The sequence below is a fragment of the Salmo salar genome, chromosome 01 (assembly GCF_965601325.2).
Source record: "Salmo salar chromosome 01, fSalSal1, whole genome shotgun sequence".
Lineage (NCBI taxonomy): Eukaryota > Metazoa > Chordata > Actinopteri > Salmoniformes > Salmonidae > Salmo > Salmo salar.
In genome coordinates, this window is record NC_138291.1 from 156,315,742 (window position 1) to 156,336,073 (window position 20,332).

At 41.9% G+C, this 20,332-nt stretch overlaps 1 protein-coding gene and 1 long non-coding RNA gene across 3 annotated transcripts in view; one reads left to right on the plus strand and one right to left on the minus strand.

Annotated features, from left to right (window-relative positions):
• Nucleotides 1-18,429, plus strand: part of LOC106566282 (cytospin-A) — a 40,105-nt gene extending 21,676 nt beyond the window's left edge. Inside the window, exons 9-15 of one of the 2 annotated variants that reach the window (XM_014134174.3) lie at nucleotides 3,648-3,726; nucleotides 4,626-4,706; nucleotides 4,903-5,065; nucleotides 7,444-7,546; nucleotides 13,096-13,212; nucleotides 13,317-13,376; nucleotides 14,466-18,429. In XM_014134174.3, the coding sequence (XP_013989649.3) occupies nucleotides 3,648-3,726; nucleotides 4,626-4,706; nucleotides 4,903-5,065; nucleotides 7,444-7,546; nucleotides 13,096-13,212; nucleotides 13,317-13,376; nucleotides 14,466-14,555 (693 nt within the window). In that variant the 3' untranslated portion in view covers nucleotides 14,556-18,429. The remainder of the gene's footprint in view (nucleotides 1-3,647; nucleotides 3,727-4,625; nucleotides 4,707-4,902; nucleotides 5,066-7,443; nucleotides 7,547-13,095; nucleotides 13,213-13,316; nucleotides 13,377-14,465) is intronic. The other variant, XM_082955407.1, reaches the window with a different exon arrangement.
• On the minus strand, nucleotides 191-8,065 carry LOC123725550 (uncharacterized). Its single transcript, XR_006758064.2, has 3 exons — nucleotides 7,881-8,065; nucleotides 934-1,024; nucleotides 191-817 (listed from the first exon to the last, which is right to left on the minus strand). It is a non-coding gene; the product is annotated as an uncharacterized LOC123725550 (long non-coding RNA).
• Nucleotides 18,430-20,332: the final 1,903 nt, after the last annotated feature.

Sequence of the window (20,332 nt, forward strand, 5' to 3'; positions counted from 1 at the left end):
TGGAGAAAAAAAAGGCACATCAAAACCTCATCCCAACTGTAAAGTATGGTGGAGGGAGCATCATGGTTTGGGGCAGCCCCAAATGATGTTGGTGTTGTGCCTTTTTTTCTCCACACAGTGTTGTGTGTTCCTTCCAACCACCACAACTTTAGTTACATTTGCCTCAGAGCCTGGACAACTTGCTGTCATCAACGGAAAAATTAATTCCCAAGTTTAGCCTTACATTCTCCTGCAAAATGTCTTTATCTGTCCGCCAATAGAAGCACAACAGAAGTTAGGTGATGCAACAGGGCAACAAACCAAAAGACAGAAGTAAATCAACAGAATGGCTTGAACAGAAGAAAATAGGCCTTCTGGAGTGGCCCAGTCAGTCCTGACCTCAACCCGATTTGAGATGCTGTGGCATGACCTCGAGCGGTTCACACCAGATATCCCAAGGATATTGTGTAACTGAAACAGTTTTGTAAAGAGGAATGGTCTGAAATTCCTCCTAACTGTTGTGCAGGTCTGATCCACAACTACAGAAAACGTTTAGTTGAGGTTATTGCTGCCAAAGGAGGGTCAACCTGTTATTAAATCCAAGGATTCACATACTTTTTCCACCCTGCACTGTGAGTGTTTACACTGTGTTCAATAATGACATGAAAACATATTGTTTTATTAGTTTAAGTAGACTCTGTTTGTATATTGTTGTGACTTAGATGAAGATCAGATAAAATGTTGTGATCAATTTATGCAGAGATCCATGAAATTCCAAAGGGTCCACATACTTTTTCTTCCCACTGTAGATACCATCTGGAGTCACTATCGCCATAACCTTGAGAGAGGACAGACCAAAACAAGTTTAAGGCATTTCTGATTCAGGAAATGCAGACAAACTATTCACCGTATGAATAATTATTAACTGGTAACAGGTGTAGGATCTGTGTCTACCTTGTTTTTGGTGCTGGCTCCTGTTTCACTGATTCGGACTCTCTAGTTTGACTGTGAATCGTGGTGAGTCCTGACAACAACGCCAACTGTTCTGAACAGAGTAAAAACTCAAATGGATGACTAGAAAAAAAGCTCAAACCAAGTTCATTCACCCACTGGGTCAAACAGCTGTAAAGACAGACTTGTTTACACAAGCACGTATATTTATACCCTTCTACTAGGAGTCAACTCCTTGCACATCTAGATAGCCAATGCATCTCTGTTGCTGGTCAGGAACGTAATTGGTTCCTTTCACTGGTGTAGTCATGGCCTAACCTCCTGCTAGAACCTTCGTAGGCATGTAAGTACTACCACCCGTTTATTTGGTTACTCAGCCCTGCACCTTAGAGGCTGCTGCCCTATATACATAGACATGGAATCACTGGTCACTTTAATAATGGAACACCAGTCACTTTAATAATGTTAACATACTGTTTTACTCATTTCATATGTATATACTGTATTCTATTCTACTGTATTTTAGTCAATGCCACTCCGACATTGCTCGTCCTAATATTTTGTTTCTTAATTCCATTCTTTTACTTTTAGATTTGTGTTTTGTTGTGAATTGTTAGGTACTATTGCACTGTTAGAGTTAGGAACACAATAATTTCTTACACCCGCAATAACCTCTGCTAAAAATGTGTATGTGACCAATAACTTGATTTTGAAGTGTGTGTGTGATGGGACTATTCCTTCTCACTTCATCTGACCTGAGCTTGCACTGAATTCCTCACTCCTCACTACTCTACGACTGTCCAACCTTTATCAGTGACTGAAACCAGACTGTTGCCTTTTACCTTCCTCCATAGGATCCATGAGATTCAAACAGGTTATTGTTAACAGAATGTAAACTTCCTGCCTCCCACCCTTGTCTCCCTCTGTAACTTTCCATACACCTAATTCTTATCCACCCTCCTTTGACCCCAACATATATTCATGTAAAGTAATCAATAAATTCTAGTATGGTAACATGAATAAGTATATTTCAAGCTAGAAAAAAACTGTTGACCGAGAGTTGTCTGTTCTTTCGACCAAGCGATTGGTTTAAATTTTAAAAAGGATATTTTTCCATATATAGACACACCGTTTGTTTGAATAAAATCAACTATATGTAGGCTACTGAGCTTGTCTGATGCTTTAAGCACTGTGATTTAAAAATGAAAACAAACAAATTACTTAAGAGGGAGCCAGAGATCAATGAAGCCTAACCAGAAGAAAAAAAACCTGGTCCGTTTTAGTCCACTCACAGGCGTGAATCAGATAGGTATCTTGTGTGTCATAATTTAAAAAATATATATTTGCCACTACTCGACTACAAAAATCTTGGTCGACCAACAGCCTATCTACCAAACAATCGACCAGTCGACTAAATGGGGTCAGCACTAATCCATAGCAACAGCTCCACTGGGGCTGCTCTGCTCAATGATGAGATATGTTATGAGCATGAGAAAATGGCTCCGATTGAAAATGTTAGTGGTACCCAACTTCGTAATGAAAAAACAGGCCCTACCCAGTCCTAACCCGATGTATAATGTCGGGGGTCGGGTAGCTCTAATATAGGGTATCCACCCTCTCTGCCCAGAGTGGTTGAAATCACACTGTGGTGATGAAATTTCACTTCCTTATGTTATATTAAAAAAAAGTATTCCCTGTGGCTCAGTTGGTAGAGCATGGTGTGTGCAACGCCAGGGTTGTGGGTTCGATTCCCACGGGGGGGCAGTACAAAAAAAATATATATAGTAACCATTTTTTAAAAATGCATGTATTCACTACTGTAAGTCGCTCTGGATAAGAGCGTCTGCTAAATGACTAAAATGTAAAAATGTTATAAAATGCATTTTACCAAGACAAATATGATTATTCATGTTCTGAATCGTTCAGTGGGTATCTTTCTCTAACATATCATTAACATTCTATCCAAAAAGTCAGATTTCGTAACCTAATACATCCGATAATAAGTACCGAGATCTGACAGAGCAGTACCGCTTTCTCACAGACACTTTTGAGGATTTGACATGGTCATGTGGTCGTCTGCGAAGTTGTTTCCTCAGGTCAAAAATGCTTTGAAAATAAAAAGCTTGCAGTACGCTCTTTGCTCCATTGACATTTCACAAAGATATTGCTTGTTTTTTGGGAAATCTTTGCGAAAGAGCAGGAATTTCACATTAATCTGAAGAGCGTATACTAAACTGAAAATACTATGTCATGTCTCAATCGATATCTATCTTACCTTTTTTTTTTTTTTTGTCCTCCGGATTTGAGAAGAAAGATGACCAGTTCAACGGTGAGCCTGTCAGTTAGCCTTAATTCTCCCACTGCATCAAGCCTAGCTGACGCAATGCTATTTTCCAGATATTTTAGATTTCTTTTTTGACCCCTTTTTTAAAAAAAATTCCTCCGGCCTCCATTGATTTAGTCCCCCTAATTTTGGCCATCCGATCCTACAATGGTAAAAACTCCAATAACTTTGGTACGGATTATATGTATACTTTGGTTTTCTTAAAGGAGTATATACACAATTAACAATTATTTTACCCATTGGACAAAATATGCGTTTTTGATTGGATACCCTACTTCTTGAGTAGTTCTGTTATACTGTCCTCATTAATGAACAATGTTACTGTATATGCTGGTGTGTATGTCTGATTCTCTTCAATTGTGCTATGTTTCAGAGGCACACGGCATCGACCCCCAAACCCCCGTCCTCCATGGTGGATAAGAGGTCCAGTTACACAGACCTCACTATGCCAGGTGGGTACAACGCTGTCTTCATTCATATCATGTAATGGTTGTCCAACAAAACAGACATATTTACATTTGAGTTATTTAGGAGACACTTATCCAGGGAGTCAGTGCATTCACCTAGTTTAGTAGGTTACCTCACTGCACCATGACCTCACAGATGAACACCACAAGACCGAAAGAAGTCCGTCTGGATGTCCATGTATAGCTAGGAGGTTGGAATAGTAGAGCGGTGTGTAGCAGACGGGGATGGGAGATTGACCTCTATTTTCAGTGTCAGGTGTAAAAATGGAAGAAGGGCCACAGGCACTGCAATCACATGAGGCTCCCTCATCCATAGCAGCGCACTGCAATCACATGAGGTTCATATAGCAGGCACTGCAATCACATGAGGTTCATATAGCAGCCTTGTGCAGGCAGCCATCAGTGGGGAGGCCACAGGCTCAGACAACAGGGCTTTGCCCTAAATGGCATCCTATTCCTCCTTTTTATATAGAGCTCTATAGGCCTGGTCAAAAGTAGTGCATTTAATAGGGAATAGGGTGCCATTTTGGATGCAGACAAGGAGTAAAAAGAGCATGCCACAGTGGATTTAGATGCCTGTTCACACACCTCTTAAGAGCCCCCGTTGCTAACTCAGCTCAGACTCAGTTTTTCCCCTTAGGTTGGCACAAAAGCAGCCAACTGTGAGCCTCACAAAGCTCTACTTTTGTATTTAGGAAAAGTCTGTTTGCATTAACAGGTATTCATGTAATATCTTGGGCTCTGAAGTGTGTTTATTTACTGGCTGGATGATTTTATGGATCAGAGTTATGACTTGCCCTCTGCTTCAACCAACATACTTCCATATTTAGTTAATTTAAGGGTCCATTTAGAGTACTAGGGACTGTGTTCTCCATCCCCAACAGCAGATCACCTGCTACGGGCCTCGCCTGGGACCCCCTCTTCCCTCCAGAGGGTCCCCAACATGGACTCCAAGTCCCTATCAGGTGTGTGTTTACTATATGCACCTGTCAGATTCTGTATCATACATTTGTGACTGTGCTGTGCTCCAAATTACTTTATTGTGGCTTGATAGTGAAAGTAATGTGATTGTGGTGCAGATAACACTGTGGTTAACTACTTCTTCAGTCATCACAGTGACCCATGTTCCAGTAAGTGACCTTTCTCCTGTCTTGTCCCCAGTGTCACGAAGGTGCAGTGAGGAGCTGAAGAGGGACATGTCTGCCTCAGAGAACACTACCTCAGCCTCCCTCATCACCTCCTCCCCCCAGCTCTCCTCCCTTTCCGCCGCCGCCTCCTCCTCCCCCACCGCCTCAGTCACCCCCTCCACAAGGGGACGCTTACGGTATGGACTCTCTCTCTCTGTGTCTGTGTGTGTGTGTGTGTGTGTGTGTGTGTGTGTGTGTGTGTGTGTGTGTGTGTGTGTGTGTGTGTGTGTGTGTGTGTGTGTGTGTGTGTGTGTCTGTCTTAGGGCTGGGCCTGACCCCCCAAAAATCTTTGTCAAAATGATTAAAAGTTTTTAAAGTATTTTTCCATATGTGTTTCAATAAAATCAACTATATATGCATTCAGCTTGTCTTATTCTTTAAGCATACTGTTTGATGAAATAAGACACAAATTAGTCAAGAGGGAGCCTGAGATCAAGATAACCTTGTCCTGACCATTCTCCTCCTGCTGGCGTTAGCAGATTCTGCCCTTACTTCCATGAAGTTCCTGGTAATGGGCTACACGGGGAGTCGGCAGCCTTTCTCATGTGAAATGCCAATGTATCTTGCCATTTCTGCTGATCTGTGTGCCAGTTCTGGTTTTCATATGCACATTTTGGTGGTACAGTTTCTTTTCATTTAGAATGTCTCCATATCTCTAAATCATTGTCATGTGGTTAATCAAAATTCTATCCAAATCTAAATGATACAAACCTTTTGCTATTGCCAAGTATGTAAAAATTGCCTACATAAAGCCAACAAATAAAAACATTGCAGCCTGCAGGTAAATATCCTGATAAAAAAAAAAAAAAATCCTATAAGTCACATTGGCTACACATGGCCTGTCTGCAATGAATTTGTAACATTTGTATTAACTTGGATCCACCTGAAGCTCACTCTACCAAACTTGCAACAGCCCTAGTCTGTGTCTCTATCTCTGTCTCGGTCTGTGTCTCTATCAGTATCTGTGGATGTCTATCTGTCTGTGTCCAATCTCCCTATGGCTACTCTCCTCTGCTCTACAGATGGGTATATCAGTAATTAAGCGAAGTGGCAGATAGACTAGACAATCAATCAGAGGCATGCGGGGTGTGAACTAAAAATTCCAGGTAATTCAGGAGAGCATAACTGGAAATCCAATTGACTGCAACCATATATTGAGCGCTGACAGCGCACACTGCTTTGAATGGTTGACAGGCTCGACTAAAAGGACTTTCCTCCTTTCACTATCTCCCTCTCATTCCTGAACCACCTCTCTAATGCTCTGTCCCCCTCTTTCTTGATCTATCTATTCCCCTCTTTCTCGATCTTTCCCCTGTGTGTGTGTGTGTGTGTGTGTACACTACCGTTCAGAAAAGCAAAAACATTTTTTGTCCATTAAAATAACATCAAATTGATCAGAAATACAATGTAGACATTGTTAATGTTGTAAATGACTATTGTAGCTGGAAACGGCTGATTTTTAATGGGATATCTACATCGGCGAACAAAGGCCCATTATCAGCAACCATCAGTCCTGTGTTCCGATGGCACGTTGTGTTGGCTAATCCAAGTTTATCATTTTAAAAGGCTAATTGATCATTAGAAAACCCTTTTGCAATTATGTCGGCACAGCTGAAAACTGTTGGTCTGATTTAAAGAAGCAATAAAACTGGCCTTCTTTAGACTAGTTGAGTATCTGGAGCATCAGCATTTGTGGGTTCGATTACAGGCTCAAAATGGCCAGAAACAAAGAACTTTCTTCTGAAACTCGTCAGTCTATTCTTGTTCTGAGAAATGAAAGCTATTCCATGCTAGAAATTGCCAAGAAACTGAAGATCTGGTACAACGCTGTGTACTACTTCCTTCCCAGAACAGCACAAACTGGCTCTAACTAAAATAGAAAGAGTGGGAAGCCCCGGTGCACAACTGACCAAGTGGACAAGTACATTAGTGTGTAGTTTGAGAAACAGACGCCTCGCAAGTCCTCAACTGGCAGCTTCATTAAATAGTACCTGCAAAACACTAGTCTCAACGTCAACAGTGAAGAGGTGACTCCAGGATGCTGGCCTTCTAGGCAGCTCAGTTTCTCAAACTAGACACTAATGTACGTGTCCTCTTGCTCAGTTGTACACCGGAGCCTCCCACTCCTTTTATCTATTCTGGTTAGAGCCAGTTTGCGCTGAATTATAGAAGGATTATTTTGTCCACAGCTTGACTTGCTAGTCGGTGAATGCAGGGGATGAACAAAAAAATGTATAACACATTGTATTTTTTAGGTTTTCATTGTCACGCTGATGTGTTGTAGATTTTCCTCTTCTGAAGGGTGCACTGAGGTAGTTTGTCAGACACATATAGCTTAGTGATAGACACAGATATAGCTTAGTGCTGGACTGAAAAGCAAGCTTAATGGAGAATCTCCTTTGACAATCCTTTTTAGTCCAAGATCAGGCTAAATATGTGTCTGTAAAACCGCCCCTATGTGTCTGATCATTCTTTCTGTTCCTGTGTTCTTTCATGTCCTTCTGTGTGTCCATAGGGAGGAGAGAAAATACGCCCTGTCTGCACTGGCCAGGGAGTACGGGGGATCCAAGAGGAACGCCCTGCTTAAGTGGTGCCAGAAGAAGACTGAAGGATACCTGGTAATGACCAACAGGGTGGGAGAAGGGTGGAGGGTACAGGCTAGCATAAGACACACGTGCATGCACACACCAACTTAGGCGACTTACTTACTCCATCCCATTGGACAATGTTTGGTTTCTCTCAACAGGTTTAGATGCAGGAAAGAATATCAGATCATTACCGTTACTGTTTTGATCAGTAACGCCTTATGCTCTCTATGGAATAGCTGCAAACACAGATGGTAAACGCTGTGTTTCCTTCCTGTTCGTTTCCAATCAGTGCCCCTTCCTTCTCCTTCCAGGCTTTTAAGATGTTTACCCACCAGGCAGCATTAAGGATGCCCTGTGTAGTTACCATGGTAGCAGTTAGACTTTGCCCTCTCCAGGAAGTGTGCCAGACTTCGCCATAGTCCCGGCCTCTCCTCTGCCAACTTGACCTCTCCTCTTGCTGAAACTCTGACGGTATGGGAAAGGGCACGTTGGCACAGATGGGCATTGTGGGAAACTGTGTAGGGTAAAAGAAAAATAGAGGATTATAGTCTGTTGTAGCACAAGCGTTCTTAGCCGTTCAGTTTGGGAAATAGTATCAAAGGCCTTGTCTTCTATGTTAAATTGCCTCTCTACTTTGTCGTCTTTTCTGTTGGTTTCTGGCAGGGGCAGTCCCCTGTCTCCTCTCTAAATCGTAAATGTTCTCTGTCTCTCTCTCTTACCCCTTTTTGTCATTAACTACAGTACTTCTGAAAACAATGTGTTCATTACCTGTGCTCTGGTGCTGCTAGGAGCCATGCTCACTGTAAACACACTGCTACCAGCCAAGCCTCTCCTACCGTAGCTCAGCCCTGTTTTCCCACAGATTATACCTTCATGTTTTCTACTGGGCTCGTCCTGTTGCTTTTACTCTCCAGCTCGAGCCATCGTTGGTTCATATATATTTTTTTGCCAACTCCCGTAAAGCAAGGGGATGCAGAGAGAATACCTACCTTCAACCTAGCACATATGTATATGTTCCTTGTTGCTAAGTTTGTTTGCATTTTAACAGTCCTTTCTCAAAAGTTTCTGTGTGGAATAAGGTTCTGAGGAAAAGATGAGCTTTAATAACCAGTGTTGTCACTAACTATGGTGAGCCAGAGTTTCTTTGCCCGCAGCATGTGTAGTCCTGGCTTCTCTGATAATTGACACAGGTCCCCTGTGACCCTTAGTAGCGAGTTGAGGACTGCCTCGCTGTAGACGGGGACTGCGTCCCAAATGGCACCCTATTCCCTATATAGTGCACTAGGGGGTGAGAAGGTTGGGATGGGGTTACTGAGTTTCCATCGTCTCTGGTAGAGGAAGCTGTCATCTAACATACCTACAGTGCATTCAGAAAGTATTCAGTCTTATAGGCTGACCACACGCGAGCGTTGCAAAATAAATGTAGGGATCTATGTTATTCAATTATTGCACCCACACTGCTCGCGCATGTCAACGAGCGTCTGCGTTGCCAAGGGCTAAAATGGAACTCCTTTCTATTTCTGAAGCAGATCACGCTGCAAGTCCTGCCTCTCCCATCTCCTCATTGGTTTATAGAAGCAGGTACCCACGTACCATCTCCTCATTGGTTATACCCACATGGGTGATTGAAAGACGAACTGTGTTGCCGGTCGCTGTAGTAATACTATGAAAGTTTACATGCCAATCACCATATAAGTTCAAAGATGAAAAAGCCTGGAAGGAAGAGAGATGACAAGAAACGATTTGGTTTACCGTTTTATGTGTGGATTAATTGTCAGAGTAGAGGACCTTGTGCATTTCAGGTAAAATAACTACTCAATGTTTATATCCCAGGACAAATTAGCTAGCAACAGCAAGCTAGCTAAATAGGACAAATTAGCTAGCAAGTGCAAGCTAACTAGCTAAATTGCCATAAATGTTCAATGCTTTTTGACCTGTTGCCAAATTAATGTAATTGGTTCAGAGTTTGTTTTGATATTTTAACCTGTGTGTCATGATCGCGTTTGGTGTGGGGGACAAAATACATTTATGCACGATGGCGCAGCCGGTTTGGGTTCCATGTTAGACTATTTCCACATTTTGTTACGTTACAGCCTTATTCTAAAAATAAATTGCATTCGTTTCTTTCCCTCAATCTACACACAATACCCTATAATGACAAAGCAAAAACCGGTTTTCAGAATTTTTCACATTTATAACAAATTAAAACTGAAATATCACATTTACATAACTATTCCGATGCTTTACTCAGTACTTTGTTGAATCACCTTTGGCAGCGATTACAGCCTCGAGTCTTCTCGGGTAAGACGCTACAAGCTTGGCCCACCTGTATTTGGGGAGTTTCTCCCGTTCTTCTCTGCAGATCCTCTCAACCTCTGTCAGGTTGGATGGGGAGCATCGCAGCACAGCTATTTTCAGGTCTCTCCAGAGATGTTCGATCGGGTTCAAGTCCAGGCTCTGGCTGGGCCACTCAAGGACATTCAGAGACTTGTCCCGAAGCCACTTCTGCGTTATCTTGGCTGTGTGCTTAGGGTTGTTGTCCTGTTGGAAGCTGAACCTTCGCCCCAGTCTGAGGTCCTGAGCGCTCTGGAGCAGGTTTTCATCAAGGATCTCTCTGTACTTTGCTCCATTCATCTTTCCCTCTATCCCAGTCACTGCTGCTGAAAAACATCCCCATAGCATGATGCTGCTGCCACCACCATGCTTCACCGTAGGGACGGTGCCAGGTTTTCTCCAGACGTGATGCTTGGCATTCAGGCTAAAGAGTTCAATCTTGGTTTCATCAGACCAGAGAATTTGGTTTCTTATGGTCTGCGAGTCCTTAAGGTGACTTTTGGCAAACTCCAAGTGGGCTGTCATGTGCCTTTTACTGAAAAGTGGCTTCCGTCTGGCCACTCTACCATAAAGGCCTGATTTGGTGGAGTGCTGCAGAGATAGTTGTCCTTCTGGAAGGTTCTCCCATCTCCGCAGAGGAACTCTGAAGCTCTGTCAGAGTGACCATCAGGTTCTTGGTCACCTCCCTGACCAAGGCTTTTCTCCCCTGATTGCTCAGTTTGGCAGGGAGGCCTGCTCTAGGAAGAGTCTTGGTGGTTCCAAACATCCATTTAAGAATGATGGAGGCCATTGTGATCTTGGGGACCTTCAATGTTTCAGAAATGTTTTGGTACACTTCCCCAGATCTGTGCCTCGACACAATCCTGTCTCGGAGGTCTACGGACAATTCCTTCGACCTCATGGCTTGGTTTTTGCTCTGACATGCACTGTCAACCTTGGACCTTATAAAGACAGGTGTGTGCCTTTCCAAATCATGTCCAATCAATTGAATTTACCACAGGTGAACTCCAAGTTGTAGAAACATCTCAAGGATGGTCAATGTAAACAGGATGCACCTGAGCTCAATTTCGAGTCTCATAGTAAAGGGTCTGAATACTTATGTATTTCTGGTTTTTATTTGTAATAAATTTGCAAACATTTCTAAACCTGTTTTTTCATTGTCATTATGGGGTATTGTGTCTAGATCCATGAGGATTTGTTTTATTTAATCCATTTTAGAATAAGGCTGTAACGTAACACAATGTAGAAAAAGTCAAGGGGTCTGAATACTTTCCAAATACACTATGTGGGACAAGAATAAGAGTCTCTTTCCACAGGACTTTCTAGAGAGAGACACACACATAGTGTTTGGACGCACGTGAGGTGTGTGCATCCCAATTGAATGGCATCCATCCGTGTGGAGCATTAAAAAGGTTAAGCCAACCGAACATGAATTCCCCCCGACCTACCGTACCTGGTCATAACAACAGGGCTATAAAGGCCCACACACACACACACACACACACACACACACACACACACAGTCGGCCCTAAATGGCTTCCCGTTGTATATTATGTGGGTTAGAGAGGGGAGCCGTGGGATGCAAGTCGATGGAGATAAACTTGTCCACTAAGCAAACACACAGTGATAAAGTAGTGAAGCTAGTACAATGGAGTCTTTGATCATCTCTCACTTGAGTGCAAGTCAGTGTGAAGAAACACTAGTGTGCTAAAACAAGTACGTTCTTATACTTCCTTTGAAAGACCACAGTTTGCATCATCTACTGTTGTTGACAGCTGTTGGGGATGACATGGTGAAACATAAGAATAGCCTCGGGCTCAGTGTTTCCTCTGCAGTCTTTTGTTGCGCTGCACCATGGCTAAATCCTATAATATAGTTAATTATATAGTTGAGCTGACAGCCGCACTGTTTCACTATGCTTTTATTCATCTAGAAAGAGGGCAATATTTTATTAATGTAGTAGTGTTTCCCCCTAGAAAGCTATGACCTTTGGCTTTCAGCTGGAATTGTTTATTTATGTCGGAGAAAAAACATTTCCAACCCATACGATCTAGTACTCAATAAAACATATACAAATATGATGGTATGATAAAAATTGTGAATGAAGCCTTTTTATTCTTTATAATATGTCATATATATATCTATATCTGTTTTAGGAACATCTACCCCAAATATTTCACCCTCTTTATTACTTTACCAAACATATGACATTAGTGATAGTCAAAATCTGTTACATTTCTGAACGTCTCAACATTTGGGCCACTGTGACTGCCTCCGACGTAAAACATAATGAATAAAAAAACAGACAACCCCATAGTAGAATAGTTTATCTATTTCCTAGCCGGCTTGTTGTTGTGTGTTATATGCAAGATAAATATTAAGGCGCATTCAAGTTGCGAGTGCCATAGGGAAGGAAACATGCTTTCTGACATGCAGTCAATAAACATCTATTCTTAATCCCATCACGTCGAAAGAAGCCGTTTTTAATGGCCATTGTTAAAAAGAGGGGAATCTCAGCTTTCCACTTCTAAATATACTCAAACTTCACAATTTAGCAGCGTCATGATTAAGCATGTTATACCGCTCTGCAATTCACCATGAGTGGGTAGGGGAGAGTGAGGCTAAATGTAACAGATCAATCGTCGGGTAACTTGGGGGGTAAAATGTCCTCCAATCTTTTCTTTGAAAATTGTGATGAGACCGATGCATATTTTGAGTTGAGCAAAAATAGTGGCAACCAGGGAAAGTGTTGGAGGGAAAAATGGTGACATGAAGGGGCAACTCAATATTAATGAAATGTTCCTAATGTTCAGAATTCTGTGCATATTCACTGTTTTGGGACATAAAATGTATAAATTTGACGCTAACTAGTTAAAATATCATATTTGGGATCTACCTAATGATTAGCCCGATAGGGTAAATGCAGATGGGCAACCCAATGCTTCAGCCTATTTATTTATAGCCACTATGCTGCATCTGTTGGGGTACAGGTAATAATGCTAATTGCTAATAGCATACCTGATAATATAGACCATGCACCGGCTATATGCATACCATGGTCCAACATGTTAAAATCATTTTACCAATATGTTGTTGGACACATTTCTGGAGGTGGAATTTCTATTTTAGATGGAGTCAGCAAAACAACCTCTTCTCCAACTGCTACACATTTCTCTAGAGGAAACACTGCTAGGGCTGCTATTAGAGAGCCTTTACTGTTATGCTCTTTCTCTCCTCTCTCCAGAACATTGATATCACCAACTTCAGCAGCAGCTGGAACGACGGGCTGGCCTTCTGTGCTGTTCTCCACACCTACCTGCCTGCCCACATCCCCTACCTGGAGCTCTCCAGCCAGGACAAGGTGAGATAGACCCCCTCAGTCCACGGACCGGAAAGTTCTTAGTGTGGAAATTATATACATGTAGTTCGTTCATCACAAATGTATTTTCTCCCTTTTTCCTTCAGAAGCGAAATTTCACACTGGCTTTCCAGGCCGCTGAAAGTGTCGGGATCAAGTCCTCATTGGTTGGTGTCCGAGCTAAAATGAACTGATATTTGACTACCACTCAAAAGTGTAGAATGAAATGACCAAGATGCTTTATATGGCTGGAGGGGTGAGAGAGACGTTCCCATATCCCTTCCTCCCCTTTGTAAGGCTTGACTAGAAAGACTGGGCAACAGAAAGACAGGGCTGATTATATAGTTCAGCAGCAATGCATACCAACAGTCATAGATTGGCTGTCTGGAGCCTGTGAGGACTGCCCATAAAATATGTGCTCATGGCAAGCAGCTACAGCTGACTTAAGAGCAGTGTCACACCAAGGCCAGTTGACTTCAGCTTAACAAGAGACAGACTGGGTTTCATCTGTGGGTGATCCACTCCAGAGCGCTGACAGAGGGGGAGGAGATTTACTATTAAAACAAAAAACACATTCTCTCTGCGTCTTGCCTCTTGTCAATTTTACAACCTTTTAGATATTACATTATAATTTAGCTTCTTTTTTTTTTTACAACCAAATCTCTATTTGTGATGTAAATTGCATGTTATAGAAGGGTCCCGGCACTTTTTTGAGAAACTTAACCTAACCTGTGATTCAGTACAGGGGCTCTGAATAAACATGAACAAATAATCCAAAAACACCAAAATACCTCCTTTCAGAAACAGAAAAGCTCTCAATATAGTGATGCGGGTGTTTAGATGTTGTACACCACATTGTCATTCCGAACATTATCCACAACGTGTTATTCCATTTTGTTGTGACGTGAGCGATACCTCTCTGTCCATTCTAGCAGCAGGCAACACGGAGAATGGAACAGTTGGATAGGGGAAACGGCGCGAGTCGCACATATGGAATATAACATTGCGGATGAGGTTTGGAAGGACACAATTCTCCTTTAAGAAGATGTAGTAACACCTCTCCAACGTTCTCTGGTGGAAGGTATTGTGATGTTACTCCTAGGCCAAGCAATGGGCCTAGGAATAAAGTCAGAACTTTATTCCTCACGGTCTCTCACTGACAATATTCTAAACACACAATTTGCAGTGAAAGAAAGTATGCAGTGTGATGCGCATTTTGTACTGCAACACATCTTACATGTGTCTTTCTCTCTCAGGACATTGGAGAGATGGTGCACACAGAGAGGCCTGACTGGCAGAGTGTGATGACCTACGTCACTGCCATCTACAAGTACTTTGAGACGTGACCCATCTTCAAGCCTGAACACCTCGCTTGCCCACACGCACGCGTCCAGCCAGGGCTGTCATCGCAACACTGGACAACCTTAGAGCAACATCAGCCAATGCTACCTGCGAATATGTCTGGGACCCTGAGTTCTACCTTAAGCTGCATCACTTAACTTCACCAATATATTCCATGTTTACACTGCAATGTTCTACAAACTCTTGGCTTGGGATGCTCATGTGGCTTCTCAGTTTGATTGAATTCGTCAGACTAGGCTGTGGATAGACTGAGGCCATGGGTTGAACTGTCCTTCAACTTTCCCTGGGTCAGTGACTTCCTGTATACTCAAGTCTTCTGGCCTCTTGACCCCAGTCCTATGTGAACTCTGTGCTGTCTGCAGTAGCCTACACCATCATTACCTCCAACTTTACACTGTAGTTCATGTTTAGCTAGCTGAAACAATGTGTATGGTTTTGGATTTGGAATACTGCGGAGAACAGGATTGCCTTTTTAAAATGCCTTTGGCTTTGTCCATTTTGTCTCTTCGCTCAATGACTTGAGGGTAAGTGTGATTTACCTGACTGACAGAGGGTCCAGCTTAACTGTAGCTGTTCTAACAAGGCTGTTTTAGCCCAATGCTTTGCTGTGATATTTATTCCAAAGAGATAATAACTTCATACGAATCAATGCCATGTTTGTCTCTTGTTTTTGCCAATTATGACAATGAGCATTGACCCATTAGGGATATTAATAATACATAGTGCTTTTTGAAGGACCCAAAGTCAGAGTTCAATCGCATTGACGTCTTTTACGCCAGTTATTATTTGTCTCAGTCCGTTGTGTCCAAACTCTGTAAGCGTGATGGTTGACCACCACGGCCAGTCTCTGGTTTTACAGTGAGGTCCCTGTAACACACCCATCCATAATGGTTGTACAGTGAGGTCCCTGTAGCACACCCATCCATAATGGTTGTACAGTGAGGTCCCTGTAGCACACCCATCCATAATGGTTGTACAGTGAGGTCCCTGTAGCACACCCATCCATAATGGTTGTACAGTGAGGTCCCTGTAGCACACCCATCCATAATGGTTGTACAGTGAGGTCCCTGTAGCACACCCATCCATAATGGTTGTACAGTGAGGTCCCTGTAGCACACCCATCCATAATGGTTGTACAGTGAGGTCCCTGTAGCACACCCATCCATAATGGTTGTACAGTGAGGTCCCTGTAGCACACCCATCCATAATGGTTGTACAGTGAGGTCCCTGTAGCACACCCATCCATAATGGTTGTACAGTGAGGTCCCTGTAGCACACCCATCCATAATGGTTGTACAGTGAGGTCCCTGTAGCACACCCATCCATAATGGTTGTACAGTGAGGTCCCTGTTGCACACCCATCCATAATGGTTGTACAGTGAGGTCCCTGTTGCACACCCATCCATAAATAGGCTGAACAACACAGGGAGCTGACCTGATAAGCTAACAGTTTAGGCATTAAGGTAAAAGCACCACTTACTGTTCAGCAAATCCTCCCTGGTTTCAAAGCACAACAAGGGGATGTGAGGCTCTTTACTTAAATGGAATGTGTTTAAACCTTCATCGATGCCATAGAAACCACCATGTTTCAAAACCGTTGGGTGTACTACACACAGTAAAGTCCCTTCCTCCAGCACAGGGAAATCATATTAGCTATGCATGTTCCCACACATGGGAAAAGCTTACAATCCTCATTTGCTTTGAAATAGTTAAATAAGTATGTATGAGAACTTATGAGTTGTGTTTTTGGTACATTGGAATATTCTCCTTATACTGAGATACCATGTGAATATTTCATAACATTTTGTTGCTCATAAAGGCATCTGATAAGGTTTCCACAGCTAAGATGAGCTACAGTCATTTAAATGGTACTAGTCATTGCCAGGAATCAAGGCTAATAGACAGTGTATAAAACATTAGGAACACCTTCCCTCGGAATAGCCTCAATTCGTCAGGGCATGGACTCTACAAGATTGGCTTGTAGAGTCCATGTTGGCTCCAATGCTTTCCACAGTTGTGTCAAGTTGGCTGGATGTCCTTGGGGTTGTGGACCATTCTTGATACACAAGGGAAACTGTTGAGCATGAAAAATCCAGCAGCGTTGCAGTTCTTGACACAAAACAGTGTGCCTGGCAGCTAGTTCCATACCCTGTTCAAAGTCAGTCAAATATTTTGTCTCGTCCATTTACCCTCTGAATGGCACATACACAATCCATGTCTTAATTGTGTCAAGGCTTAAAAATCTTTTAACCTGTCTCCTCCCCTTCATCTACACTGATTTAAGTGGATTTAACAGGTGACATCAATAGGGGATCATAGACTGACCAGGTGGATCCAGGGGAAAGCTATGTCATGGAAAGAGCAGTTGTTCTTAATGTTTTGTATTCTCACTGTAAAGTAAACGTTCCAGTTAGGGTAACTTGGTGTAACACGCACTCTGCCTGTACATCTCACAGGAACCACTTCATGTCACAATTTTTCCCCAACACTTTCCCTGGTTGTCACTGTTTCTCAACAAAAAAAGTTATATTGGTCTCATCACAAAATGATTTTGAGGTAGGGTGACGTTTTACTCCCCAAGTTACCCTACAATTGATCTGTTACATTTTGTCTCACACACCCCTATGTACTCATGGCAAAGTGGTGTAACTCCTTACACGAACACTATGGTCATGATTTTGTTAGGACACTGGTCATGTTTTGGTTAAGTTGGTGTTTGGTTTCTACAGTTCCTGGTTTGCACCTTGTCATATGTTATCTGATGAAATGGACTCGCTCATAAATGAGAATTGGGCTACATTATAAAGGTCACTGATGTCTCGCTGTAATATAAATTGGATCAAAAGTAGACTGAGCATAGCTAGAGCTTGTTATGTACTGTATGGGAACACTTCTCAAAGTAAAGAGTTGTCAGTCCGTCCTAGCTAACAGTAGGCAGGATGCCAATGTATTCTTATTTCCTTCTCCCCTCCTTTTATAGCTCCACTGTTTAGTCAATGATTTAAAGACATGCTCTGGTACTTCGGTGACTAATAAGTTGTTTTTTTTAAACCTCCCGCTTTGGGCTGGATGTGTCAATGTGTAGTTCATACATAATCTATGAGCTGAATTACTCTCTTACCTCAATTAACCACGAAATCCGTCGTTTGAAAGTGACTGTTTTCTAGAAGCTGTGCTGTTATTTTTTTTTTTCCTGCATTTCCTCCCACGTGGGCCAGCACCCTAGCAATTCAGGTTCCAGCCAATGAGATTCAGCCCCTTGCCATTTTAAATGACAGCTAGCAAGAATCACACAGAGCGAGAACGAGAGAAATTACGTGGTGCACAATCTGCCGATGTGATGCAGTAAGCAATTTTCGGGGACCACTTTTGGCTCGTGGGTGCTACTTTTAGAACTACTGGCTAAAAAGTACCCGGAGAATCCCTTTTAAGGTACCTGGGCTCATTTGACCATGGTTGAGCCTCCAACTACTCATGTATCAGAGGACCATTGAGTTAAAAGCATTCCGAAGTACAAACTGGGTTGACTTAACAGTTGAACTTAAAGTCCTCAATGTAAAGTTAACATTACATGGCCGTTTAACTTATTATGAAATTATAAAACGATTTTACTTTTTTTGAATGAGGTGAAAAGCATATTTAAAGAAAATGTCAATTTTTTTTATTCACTTTTGTGTGCGTTTGTGTGCAACCTTATATCTTGACACAATACAAATGACTGCAGTTGAATTCACTGAATAACTTCAATAATATTTTCTTATTGTTCTTTTTTAGACATCTGTAGTGCAATGCACCTTATCAGTAATCTATTATTGATTCAGTTTTTTAAATGCTAATAAACTGTCACACTGAAAGTTACATACCTTACAGGCTTATTTGTATTTATAAAAAATGTAAGCTACAACTGAGTTCTTGGCCACTTGAATACTTCTCTCTCTGAGACTACAAAGTAGAACGTTTGCTTTGCTCCACTGCAGATTAAAACACTAGTTCTAATGCCACAGGCACCACATCCTATACCCACATGGGTCATTTGTCTGAGCTTAGACCCTACACTTCTTTCCTCATCAGCCCTGCAAGGAAATGGTTTGTAATAAGTGTTGCTGCCTGTAAGGTTGCTGTCAACACTCTTGTAACAAGATTGCAGTCATCTTGGTACACAACTTGACAATTATTTTACTGTCTTTTCTCTTTCATGTTATTCAATTGTTACCATGCACCTGCAACAAAGATATAGCTCAGATGTGCGAGTGCCTTTTGAATCACTGTCTATGGTAGAATTAGCTGATTTAGCATTTCATTTTGGGGGGGGGTAAATACAGGTGAATATATTGTTAAAAGTCACCTTGTCCGAGAGAGAATTACATGGTTGTCAAAATGTCACGCCAGGATAAGCCTACACGAAATACAACCTTTATTTTAAGTACTTTTTCAAATCCCCTACGGGGAAAAATTTATGGTGGAAAAACAATTGGAACCATTTCCCTGTTTGACCGCTATGTTTTATGGGTATTATGTCACCTCCACTGTGGGGCTCTATGCTTTTCAGCCATGAACAACCTGAACATGCCAATGTAATCTCATCATTGAAACTGATCCTGGTCACTTTAATATAACAGACACACATCTGAGCTACCTCAACTCTGTTATCAACAATTTCTTTGACACTTTTTTAATTTTATCTTTATTTAACTAGGCAAGTCAATTAAGAACAAATTCGTATTTTCAATGCTGGCCGGCCTAGTGGCTGGGGCAGAACAACAGATTTTTACCTTGTCAGCTCGGGGATTCAATCTTGAAACCTTTCGGTTACAAGTCCAACACTCTAACCACTAGGCTACCTGCTGCCCCATGTAGCCTAGTGGTAAGTTTGTTGATTGGCTCATTGAAGGTGTCTCTCCCCAGCTATCACATAAAGTTCTGAGAACCACATGTTTCTTAGAGCTTGGTGAGTGTGTTTGTCATATAGTTATTTTGCATACAACCTTCCCACAACTTTCTGGGAATGGTGCAGGATAATTGCTTGGCTTTGGAAAATTCTCAGCACGTTTAAGGAACTTGACCAAAAAAAATGTCTTTGTATTTTTTATTACTTTAACAGAACGTTTCCTTAAAGTTCAAACATGGTTTATTTAAATGTCATTTAAATGTTGGTAATATTTTAGGAATGTTCACTCACTGGTTTGACATTGGGAATGTCGCTGCAGGATTTCAGTCCTTCACGGCGTAGTGTGTTACCAATTGTTTTCTTGGTGACTATGGTCCCAGCTGCCTTGAGATCATTGACAAGATCCTCCCGTGTAGTTCTGGGCTGATTCCTCACCGGCTGTTTCCTTAAAGTTCAAACATGGTTTATTTAAATGTCATTTAAATGTTGGTAATATTTTAGGAATGTTCACTCACTGGTTTGACATTGGGAATGTTCTCATTGTTCAGAGAACCTTAAGAAACAACATTCTTCTGTGGGAATTTCAGTACTTAAGCATAATGTTTCCTATAGGTTTCTGTTGGTTCTGCTTAGTCATGTTCTCAAATTGTTCAGAGAACGTTAAGAAAACGTTAGTAACGTTCTAAGAATGTTATCTAAAAACAAATACATTTGGTTTTTAGCATCAACAAAATGCTCTATGGCCACACCTACTAATTGTCCATTTCCTTTGAAATGGGGCCTGTTTGAATAGACAAAAGGACAGCTTTGTATCTGTAAAAAAAACATGATGCTAGCTCCATTCTGGTGGTGTAGTGGACTAATTCTATGGAT